The following is an 11,018-nucleotide window of genomic DNA, read 5'->3' on the forward strand; positions in this document are numbered from 1 at the left end:
TTTTAAAAATGCTATACAAACAATAATCTACAATCACCATTTATTGACCTTTTAAAGCTCTCATATTGTAGAGGGGGAGATTTTTGGGTCTTTCCTCATTATAAAGCAGGTACTGTATAAGTCCTGTGGAAGTATCAAAATGTTTGTGTTAATTTGACAGGGACAGTGAACAGCTTCATAGCGGTAACAGAGTTAGCTACAAGCTAATTTGTAAGACAGAACAAGAGTATGAACAGGAGGAATGATGGATGAGGATGTGAGTGTTGTTTTAAGATGAACTTGGAAAAATGTGAACCTCCCCTTTAATTTAATTATAGTTAATAATTTGATATTCGAGCAGATTGTTTATGCATGCACAGTGCAGTGCATTGGGTCTAGAGCATCACAACTGTACTCATATTTGTCATATGAATATCATGCAAATTATATTAATTTCAACAAAAGGCAGATAAAAGGTTGGAGATTGTCACAGTCTTCCCATAATTTGCTAAAATCTCTTTCTTTCAAATGTGTTTTTAGTGCTTTCTGTCCAAATCAGGCGTGAAATCTTTAGTACTCTCAGTCAGGATGAACATTACAACTCCTGTTTGTCATCACTGTCAGTTTACACTTTCCTACAAATCCCTGATATCTCATTCGTCGTGTTTCGTCTCCACAGGTCGGTGGCTGTGCTAACAGAGTGCATGAGGAACAAGGCGTTGGCCAAGTTTTTCCGCGAGCGCCAGGAATCTCTGAGACACTCCTTGCCCCTGGGCTCCTACCTGCTCAAGCCAGTGCAGAGGATCCTCAAGTACCACCTACTGCTGCACGTAAGTCACACAAACAGTTACTTTTTACCCACACAAATGCAAGCACGGGCACAGGACAGGACACCGATGGATAATGTATGCCAATATAAATAGATGTGTCTGGTTACAGCATTTCTGACTCGTCTCCAAATAACAGTCTCCACTGGAGAAGCCAAATGTTTAGCCATATGGTGCTCAGTATGTATGTTCCTGTGTGTGTACCGTACATGTGCTTGCATTAGAGTGTGTTTATGTGCAGAAACATGCACACACAAATGAAAAAAGTCCTCATCTCACTGAAATCTCTGAAAAAAATTAGATAAAATCCTTTTTTGCTTTTTTTCTTAGATTTTGTGTGCACCTCTATGCATGAGTATATGTGCATACATTATGTCCAAATGCTAGCTCCTAGCGTTATGTGTGTGTGTGTGTGTGTCGTCTGTACAGGAGATAGCCAACCACATGGAGAAGGACACGGAGACCTACGAGGTGGTGCAGGAAGCCATAGACACCATGCAGAGAGTGGCCTGGCACATCAATGACATGAAGAGGAAACACGAGCACGCCGTTAGGTTGCAGGTACAACTAGCAAAAATTCAGTCGATTTGTGTGCAGACCTTTCCTGAATTCATTAAATGTTGAGCGTGTGATCTCCCCCACGATGCATCCTGCACACTTTTCACGTCTTTCATTATTTCGAGCCTTTCAAGGAGCCGATTATTTTATAGTCCTGCACAAAAGCTATGTGCACTCTAGGTTTGAATCAGCCAAGGCTCTGATCCTCCCCACGTCTTTCTTACACAAGTCCCCGCATTTTCCACTGGGCTAATGATGGCCTTGCATAGAGAGGACACATAAAAGAGAAGCTTGTTCCTTTTATCAGCTGGGAGCCAGAAGGGTCAGATGAATGCAGGAATGTGTGTGGAAGCGTTTACTCTCCATGTCTGGAGAAAGGATTGGCTTGCTATTACATTTTCCAGGATTTTTTTGTTTTGTCCGCTTCATTATCATTTTTTTCTCCTTTGTACCTCTCGTAAACCTTTTTATTTTTATTTTCTGTATTCTGTTTCTTCCACAAACATCCTTTTATCTTCCTTCTTCGGGCCATCTTTAAAAACCCACATTCTTAAAACAGCTGTTCAGTGATCCATCTATAATTTTATGTTTTAACTTTTATCTGTTCACGGTCTCCATGTTGTTTTGAGTTCTCATATTTCAAAGCACTTTGTAACTGTGTTTAAGTCTCATCTATGAGCACGTCACACTTCTTTTTCCAATCATTTTCTTTACCTTTTATCTAAGTTTTTATCTAAACCAGATCAGTCTAGCTTTATTTTTTGAATGTGTGGTGATCAAATGTTTATTATTCTGCAATATGTTTTTAAAATCACCTGTTTTATTTGCCTTTTTACCTGCTATATGTTAAAACAATTTTCTGTGCTTTCTGCAGGAAATCCAGAGCCTGCTGACCAACTGGAAGGGCCCTGATCTGATCGGCTACGGCGAGCTGGTCCTCGAAGGAACGTTTCGTCTGCAGCGAGCCAAAAACGAGAGAACTCTCTTCCTGTTTGACAAGCTTCTGCTCATTACCAAGAAACGCGAGGAAACCTACACGTACAAGGCTCACATACTGGTCAGTCGTGCTACTTGAAGTGTCCCAAAGAGACGCTAAATAAACAAATGTTTCTACTCAGTAAAAGAGTTTCTAACTCGACTTCCTACATGTCTGGTTTTTTTTGCAGTGCTGCAATCTGATGCTGGTGGAAGTTATTCCTAAAGAACCACTGAGTTTCAGCGTGTTTCACTACAAGAATCCCAAACTTCAGCACACAGTCCAGGTATAGAAACATTGCACAAGAGAACACACATCATAGCACAAGACGTCCAAGTCTTTGTGACTGTAATTACATGTTTTGGTTGAACTTGCGCAGCTACCCGCAGCCTTGAGCAAGAGTGAAATAAGAAAGTGTGACGATTATTTGCAGGTGTCTGATTGTTTTGTAGATCGTCCAGGCTCACCCTCCTAGAGATGCTTAGACATGTCGAGTGCTCAGAAGCTAATGCAGCCATTGTTGTTACCTAACCACTGTGTTTTGGACAAGTGCTGAAAAATATAAGATAATCTGTGTGATGTAAGAACGTCAGGGTTAATCCCGACCCTTTCAGCCACCTTTTTTAAAGTTCATGACTGACATTATCTTCTCTGTGATGTTTCGCACTCTGCCCTCAGGCCAAATCACAGCAAGACAAGCGCATGTGGATCTTACACCTCAAAAGACTCATACTTGAAAACCATCCTGCAAAAATCCCTGCCAAGGTAAGAGCAGCTCGTCTCCTGACAGCTTGTTCACTGATGGCGTAAACACATAATTTGAGTAGGATGTATTGGAAATGTCAGTCCCTCTCGCCCACTTCGCTTCTCCTTCGTCTCCACCTTTCTTTCCCCCTGATTTTTCTCCTTTCCTTTCATGTCTTCTGACAATTACTTTTCTGTCTCATCATCTGCCGTTGGCCATTTGTAAGTGCAAACTGAGGATTTCTCTCCAGGGGTGAAGGTCACTGAGAGAGTTCACTGTGATTACATAAAAGGGCTGCTTGTTAAGTGTCAAACTTGTGCAAAGTTGTTGAGCAAGGCCTGTAATTTGGCGCCACCTTGTGGCAAAGCTTATGTTCTCGCATAACCTTTAACCTGTTGAACTCATTGTCTTTTTCATATTTGAATTCTAGGCTAAGCAGGCGATTTTGGAGATGGATGCAATGCGTAAGTGCCAATTTACACACAATTTATAGAATATTAATTAATTTCTTTATTATGTTTTGGGTTTAACCATATTCATACATTTTAATCATATTGTATTTGTTGTGTGACATCTTTTCTGTCTTTTCTTTAGATCATCCCGGGTTTCATTACAGCCCTGATGGAGACAAGAAGGACTCCCCTCAGACCAAGGAGGGTCCTACCCCTCGAAGAGGACGCAGAAAAGGTAAGAGATTAAAGAAATGTACTGTTTTGAAAAAATTCACTCCTTTGTATGGAAGCTCTATCCTGCCAAGGGGATGAAAAAAGGATCCTTAAGTAATTATGACAACATTTCTCACTTTCAAGATAATAACTTAGTATCTCTTAACAATGATGTAGTATCTGTACTGGAGGTACTGATCCATGTGGTCTGTATCTGTAAGCTATCAGAAAACATGCAGGAATATGGATGAAATGAACCCAGAGCACGGACTGAAGGCTCCGTCCATATCTATAACTAACACTGAGCAGAAATGAGCCTCAAGTCAATACATTACGAAGGTTTCTCATTATTTCAACTCATCATTTTAAGATACTAAGTCATTCCTTTGTTTGACTTCCCAGAGCCTCTATCGAAATTATTGAAGAATGCCAAGCAGAATGCTGCCAACACGGACGGCGAAAAGGTAAGCTACAACCAAAGATGACAAACAGTTTTAGTTTGAGAAGCATGACTACGATGTCATTTCAACACTTCATCACTTGCTCCTCTTCAGCGGCAAAGTCTGGGTGCCACCCTACTTTCACCAGTGTCCCAGCTGGCTTTGGGCACTATCGGTCGCAGCCGCAGCCTCATCAACCAATCACAGGAGTCCCTGGACCCCGGGGATCACTTTGACCACAGTGACAGAGAAGAGGAGCCACATCAGCAAGATGCTGATGATGAAGACGACAGTGGCCTGGTGAGTTTAAAAGCTGCCCAGTGAAGATTCCACTTTCATCTTTGGTCCTTCAGACATGTTGTTAATGCTGAAAACTGTGTATTCAGGGAGGTGGAAAGCGACTGCGAGTCCCCGGAAAAAGCAGCAGGAAGAGGCTGAACCCTCAGGCATCTGTCGATAGTATAGAGCAGTGGAAAACCTTCAACATGAGCCCTTCAGACCTACAGGTATGATCACAAATGCACAGATAATCTAATTCCGTCTGGATGTTTTTAAACTGCCTTTACAACTTCTGCTTTTCTTTACCATAGAAAGCAAGAGAGACCCTCGTGAGGGAAGGAAGTCACCACCCTCCACTTCTCAGGACACCTCATGTGGTTGAGGAACCGCCAGAGACACCCATTCCCTCCGTAGTAATCACAGAAAGTGACCATTCTGTGAGCAACATCTGGGCAGACCACCGAGCTCGCAGGGCCATGTTCCCCACCCGCCAGAGAACCATGCAGCCTGATGACGAGGACGAGGACATCTACCAGATGTTTGTCCCCACAGAGCCAAGTGGACCGGAACCAGAGGCACCATCGGAGAGGTCTGAGGCCACCTCTTCGCCCAAGACAGCTCGGCCCTGCAGCTGGCACGTCGAACAGGTTCCCACAGTGCATGTTGACCCTCCTTCCAATGGGAGCAGAGTCCTGCGGAGGGCGAGCAGTGCCGGAGAGAAGGCTACAGAGGCTATACAGAGTCCTGATGATGACCAGTCTGGTCATAGTAACTTGGAAGTGATCCATACTGAATCATCCAGCAATGACATATCTGGATCGTCCTCAGCCGAGCAGCTGACGATAGATGATATTGAGAATGTATATGACAACATCAGTTATGAGGACCTAAAGAGCATGGGCCTCATGAGAAGAGACCCTGAGGAGAATCAATCACGGAAAGAAACCTCTACAGATGTACAGGGTTCCCAGAGCCAAACAGCAAGGGTACCAGGTGCTCCGGAGGTTCCAGCGGTCACAGAGCCATTGATTGAACCAGACAGTTCGTCAGAGAGCAACAGATCCTCCACACAGGAGGGGAGGCCGTATGGGACATGTGACCTTAAGATAGTGGAGGAGAACATCTATGACACCATCTGTTTCAGGGAGCCCCCAACAACAGAGCTTAAAGGAATGAATGAAGGCAACAAATTAAAAGACGAGAGGGACAGTCTGCTGGCCTCTGAACAAGACCTGACTGAAAGCCTCAGAGGGTTTGTATCTGAGGAGAGCCTCCACTTTGGAGAGGATGAAGGAGCAGACACCTCCCATCCTGTACCATGTCCCTGTGAGCCAGATTACTCCTCCTCCTCTGCCTCTGAAACTTTCTCTCAGCGCTCACATAAAGGCGATAAGATGTCAGAGCAGGTCGACGAGATCTGGAACGACCTTGAAAACTACATCAAGAGCAATGAGAAGAAAGCTGATAGACTTCCTGCTGCCTTCCCTGTCAGTGCCAGTGAATCGCCCAAAAAGGCTTCCTCCGTTAAAAACAGCCCTACAAAGCGAGCCCATGTAAATAGTCCTCAAGCAGCCAGCCCTCCAACTAAGAGTCCCCCAACACATCAGCCTAAAACCCCACCTGTCACCTCAACACCATCATTCACCATCCCGGTCATCAACCTCCCTGACTTTCTAAGTGAAGAAACCCCTGTGGAAGAACATCATAGCCCTCCTCCTGCAGAACGCCCCCTTCCTGTCACCCCAGAGCCCCTCCCAGGCACAGTTAAGAACATTCGTAAAAGACTGGCTCGCCTCAGCAGTGGCAGCTTCCGCCTAGAGGACGACGACCTGGTAGAGATTCCTCAACGAAATGTAACTCAGAGGGATATTCCCCTCAAGGACCTTCATAGCTTGTTTCCAGGGGAGCTGGCAGGTCTGGACACACCCCTTGCCTCATCATCTCTCCTGCTCTCTCCTCTGGGTGAATCTGTGGACCTCGACCTGATGGATAAATCAAAGAGCCGGGTGTTCCTGATGGCACGGCAGTATAGCCAGAAGATAAAGAAGGCCAACCAGCTGCTGCGTATGAGGAGCATGGACCCTGGAGACTCTTGTACTCGGGCCAGAGCTGAGAAGAAGCAGAAAGACCTAGCAGCCATCTTAGAAGAGAAGAAACAAGGAGGCGCTGCCATAGGTAACACAAAACATTTAGTTCTCAGAACATTAGTTTCTAACTCTGCTTTTGTTGATAGATCTGGCTAACCTAACCTTGACCCTCCCAATACTCAGGGAATCTGTCAATACTGAGTACTGATCTGACAGGAGTGCTGTCTTTTCCCTTAATGTAAAATCTTTTCCTCAATTTCTCACACGTTTTTCAAATCTTCTGTGTTCCCTCTTCAGGTGCAAGGATAGCAGAGTACTCCCAACTCTATGACCAGGTCATGTTTAAAGATCCTCCTGGTCCAGCTGGTCAGACCTCCGCTGCCCCACACCACACACATCCAGGGCTGCCATATTCTCCGTCCATGCCCGAGACCTCCCTGGAGGAGGAATGGCTCCACTCCACTTACAGCAACGGGGAGCTGGCCAGCTTCATTTCCTCATCCAGCGAGGTGGAAGATGGCCAGGCGACCTCAACCCCGCATCACAGACTTACCTCCTCCTGCTCCATCCCTTCCCTCCAGACCTTCCCTCCCTCTCCGAGTAGCCCACCGTCCCAGAGGTGGAGCATGACAGCGCCGAGTGAAAAAGAGGAGCATGTGTACAGTTCCATTAAGAGACATCCTTCCTTTAACACTCCATCTTCGCCCTCCTCAAAGTCTTCCCCATCCACTCACTGTCAGTCAGTCGGCTCTCTGTGCAGCCAGCAGCAGGAGAAGAACCAGTCTGGTCTCAAATGTAACGGACCCACTTTGGATCAATCCACAGACAGACTCCACGGCCCCAGTCTGGGTCGTGCTGGTCGGCAGAGTAGCCTCCCAGAGCGCTCCACCCAGGGACAGTCAGACCTCACTTTACATGACGGTCAACAGGTGGTGGTCCTGAACCGGGCTTCTGCACTGAGCATACTCAACGCCACCCAGAACTACCTGGCTAATTTTAAGGACAACGGGGAAGACGATGATGACTATGTCGAGATCCGCTCAGAGGACGAGAGCGAGCAGGAGCAGGTCAGGTTGGCCCAGAGAAACGGCAGCTCAACCAATCAGAACAGGGGTCTTGTCCATTCCCAGAGTCTGCCGTGCACACCGGTGCGCTCCTGCGACCCGCTGAGGTCTCTTGACCGTGATCAGCTGGAGAAGTACCTGTGGAGCGAGCCGCAAGCATCCAGCCAACCCAAAATAGTCCAGTCTCTGAGGGAGAAGTTTCAGTGTCTGAGCTCCAGCAGCTTCGCCTAAGTCTATATGACAACTAAAAGCCAAATATATATATAGATATATATATATAAACATACAGCATATAGCAACAAAAGGGACACTGCTGCTTTGCCTTGAATGGCCTACAGCATTCAACATCATAAAACATATTAAACAAACATAAACCATCTCTCAACATAGATCAGAAACAGTTTCTTTGATTGCAGACTAACTAACAACTAACCTCTCTGTTACAGGGCTTCAGTGTAAAATGCACAGTAGGTTACTATTAATAGTCGAAATGCCACATCAAAGCCTGCATGTGAGCTGCCTTAGCACTTCTTATGTATGTTTCAAAGTGATCTGGTGGGGAAAAGTAAGCAAGAAGTGATCGAAGCAAAAATGTTCTCTTTCTAACTGCATAGATCACATTCACACGGCGACCATTTTCCTCCGACATTACACTCAGGGTGGGAAGCTCAAACCTTATACTCCTGTATTTCCAGGGTGTAAATCATATAAAATTAGGTAATCTGTCAAATTGTTATAATTTTACTGCTTCCTGATTGATTCACAACTATAAAGACAAGGGATAGTTTAATCAAGAGGGACATTGGATCATATTTCAAGGTAAGACAAGAAGTCTGATAACTGATTAGCTTTCATTAGACAACAGCTAACGTTACTGTTTGATACGATATGATTAGAAAAGGTGTAAATTAATTCAGACATATTAACACACGTCTTGGAGACGTATGTGCAAACCTGGAAGTGAAACACAGGATGTAATCACACGGTAATGTTAGCTAGGACGTTGTTGAATGCTAACATCAACTAATGAGTTATCAAATCTGTTGTTTTACCTTTAAATATGGCTGAATGTGTCCAGATTTTCACTATCCATCATCTTTTCAGTTGCTGATGAATTAGGAAGCACAGCAGTAACGTTAGCTCGAATGTGGTTGAATGCTAACGTCAGCTGTTGTCCTATGGAAGCTAATCAGTTATCAAAGTTGTTGTTTTACCTTGAAATATGGTTCGATGTCCCTCCAGATTAAACTATTCATTGTCTTTACAGTAGTTACTCAATCAGGAAGCAGTGTAATGATAACAATTTGTCAGATTACCTACGTACTGTATACCACAGCAGCATTACATTATCCCAGCATTCAAGTTTCCCACCCTGAGTGTGACGTTGGAGGAAAATGGCCGGCTAGTGAATAAGGTCTATCCAGTGTGTCTGAATGGATTCAAACTCTTTTTATTACTTTACGTGTGAGCCTTGTGGAAAAGATTGGAGTCATAGGAATTGACTCAGCTGGAGGACTTGTGCCAATAAACTGTTGTGCAGACACAGTAGTTCAGGCTATCTGTTACTGATCGTAAAGAACTAGAATCTCCTTGCTGCCCAACGTTTTGACCTGAAGTACAAGATTAAAAAATCTGTTGATCTTTTGTGGACCTCCTCAAGCTCTTTCTTTTAATTTGCTGTTAAGCTTATTTTAACTGCATTTTCAGCACTAGTTAATCTTAACCTGTGTAGGCGCGGTGAACCACGGCGGCGGCTAGTGTTTTTAATTGTGCTTTCACTATCAAACAGTTCAAATTCTGCGGTCTTCAGATTTGCTACTCAGGCTAGATTGTCACTTTAACAGCTTTTTTTAGCAGTAAGGATGCAGCTGTAAAGAAAACATGTTGGCTATTACAAGATCCAATAAGTTAAGTTTAACTAGACTTAGACCTGTAAGTCTATTTGAAGTTATTGTATTTCACTCTACCTACCACCTTCGCCATCACTAGTGTGTCACGCTTTAAAAATCAAGAGAAGATGCTGATATTTTAGATGATCTATAAGGAACTGTAGGGCTTCATATTTATTTTAAAAATCTGTGAGTAAATCAGATGTTTTACATGTTTTCCATCATGTAGAGTGAAATGTGCATCTCAACAACGAGATGATGGTTGTTTTTTTTAATCACACTAGTTTTAACCTTTTGTTTTTAAGAGGGACCACGAAGGAGAGTATCAAAGAGAGAGAGGGTTAAAAGACTACAGTACTGTATTTGGTGTATATTTTATTTTTCAAACGGATAGTCAGCTGTTTGTATACTTTGTTTACGTTATGGGACACTGTCACACTACTGATATTGCATCCACAGTCACAGAAAGAAGGTCAGATAGTCGTCTAATAGGGTTCATTTAACACATTGTTTTCCCTCCCTCACACACTTTAACTCCACGAAAGGTGTCCTATTTATATTTTTTTAATTTTTTTTTTACCCCTGTTATTTTGGCCCTTACCACTATCATCTTAAGCCACAGACAAGTTGTAAAATAAAGTCAAATGTATTTATTAAAAGGTGGTTTTATTCAGATTTAGGGACGCAGACAAAATTTGAAATACTGTGAATATTTTCAGAAGTGGGTTTTCTATCACGCACTGCTCGATTAATACAAGTTCCAAATCACAATAACACATGGACAGTTGAAAAGCACAATCTCACGGCCCACTGTTCATATCAGGAAATGTGCATCGAAAGCAAGTTAGGAATATGAAGTATGTTTTTTTTTTTTTCATTGTACATTTTTGTCCTCTGTTTCACTGGTGGGGATCGTCTGTCTTCGTTGACTCTGTTTTGCACTTTTCTGTCTTTTTTTTACGTTTTATTTGTAAACACTTTGTAAAGATGTACATTTTAGGAAAGTTATTCTTGTATGCCATAGGTATGCTTTATAATGCTTTAATGTTTAAGTTAAGTGTACTGTATTTTTTTAACTGCCTAGTTGTCATTGCTCAACAAAACAATGTATTGGAGGTAATAAATTCAGATTAAACTCACCTCTGTGTTTTTGTGGTTGTCATTAAACAAATATTTCACCACAGTGAATATCTTATAGAGGTTATGTTCATCAGTTTTAAGTACTGATTGCTTTTCCTTTCAGGGAGCATCACGAGGCGCCCAATACAAGCAGAGCAGGCTGGAAATATGACACAATTTGAGATGATAATAAGAAAATGCTCAGTGCGGGATAAACATAATTAATTCCCCACTTATTTTATAGCATGTAGATTTGTTAAAATGGATGGCATCACACTTCCTTAATTTAACACAAAGCTCGGTGAACAATTAGCTTATTACCAGGGGTGGAAGTAACTAATTACATCTACTCAGATTACTATGATAAAGTCATTTTTGGGGTACTTTTAC

At 43.1% G+C, this 11,018-nt stretch overlaps 1 protein-coding gene across 1 annotated transcript in view; it reads left to right on the forward strand.

Moving 5' to 3' along the window:
- The window catches only part of LOC141018100 (pleckstrin homology domain-containing family G member 1), a 34,934-nt gene extending 24,286 nt beyond the window's left edge, over positions 1–10,648 (forward strand). The window contains exons 6-17 of the mRNA XM_073492985.1: positions 659–809; positions 1,236–1,367; positions 2,239–2,421; positions 2,531–2,626; positions 3,019–3,105; positions 3,516–3,549; positions 3,680–3,772; positions 4,153–4,214; positions 4,305–4,490; positions 4,577–4,696; positions 4,781–6,644; positions 6,854–10,648. Coding sequence (XP_073349086.1) covers positions 659–809; positions 1,236–1,367; positions 2,239–2,421; positions 2,531–2,626; positions 3,019–3,105; positions 3,516–3,549; positions 3,680–3,772; positions 4,153–4,214; positions 4,305–4,490; positions 4,577–4,696; positions 4,781–6,644; positions 6,854–7,851 — 4,006 coding nt within the window. The 3' untranslated portion in view covers positions 7,852–10,648. The remainder of the gene's footprint in view (positions 1–658; positions 810–1,235; positions 1,368–2,238; positions 2,422–2,530; positions 2,627–3,018; positions 3,106–3,515; positions 3,550–3,679; positions 3,773–4,152; positions 4,215–4,304; positions 4,491–4,576; positions 4,697–4,780; positions 6,645–6,853) is intronic.
- Positions 10,649–11,018: the final 370 nt, after the last annotated feature.

The sequence above is a fragment of the Pagrus major genome, chromosome 22 (assembly GCF_040436345.1).
Source record: "Pagrus major chromosome 22, Pma_NU_1.0".
Taxonomy (NCBI): Eukaryota; Metazoa; Chordata; class Actinopteri; order Spariformes; family Sparidae; genus Pagrus; species Pagrus major.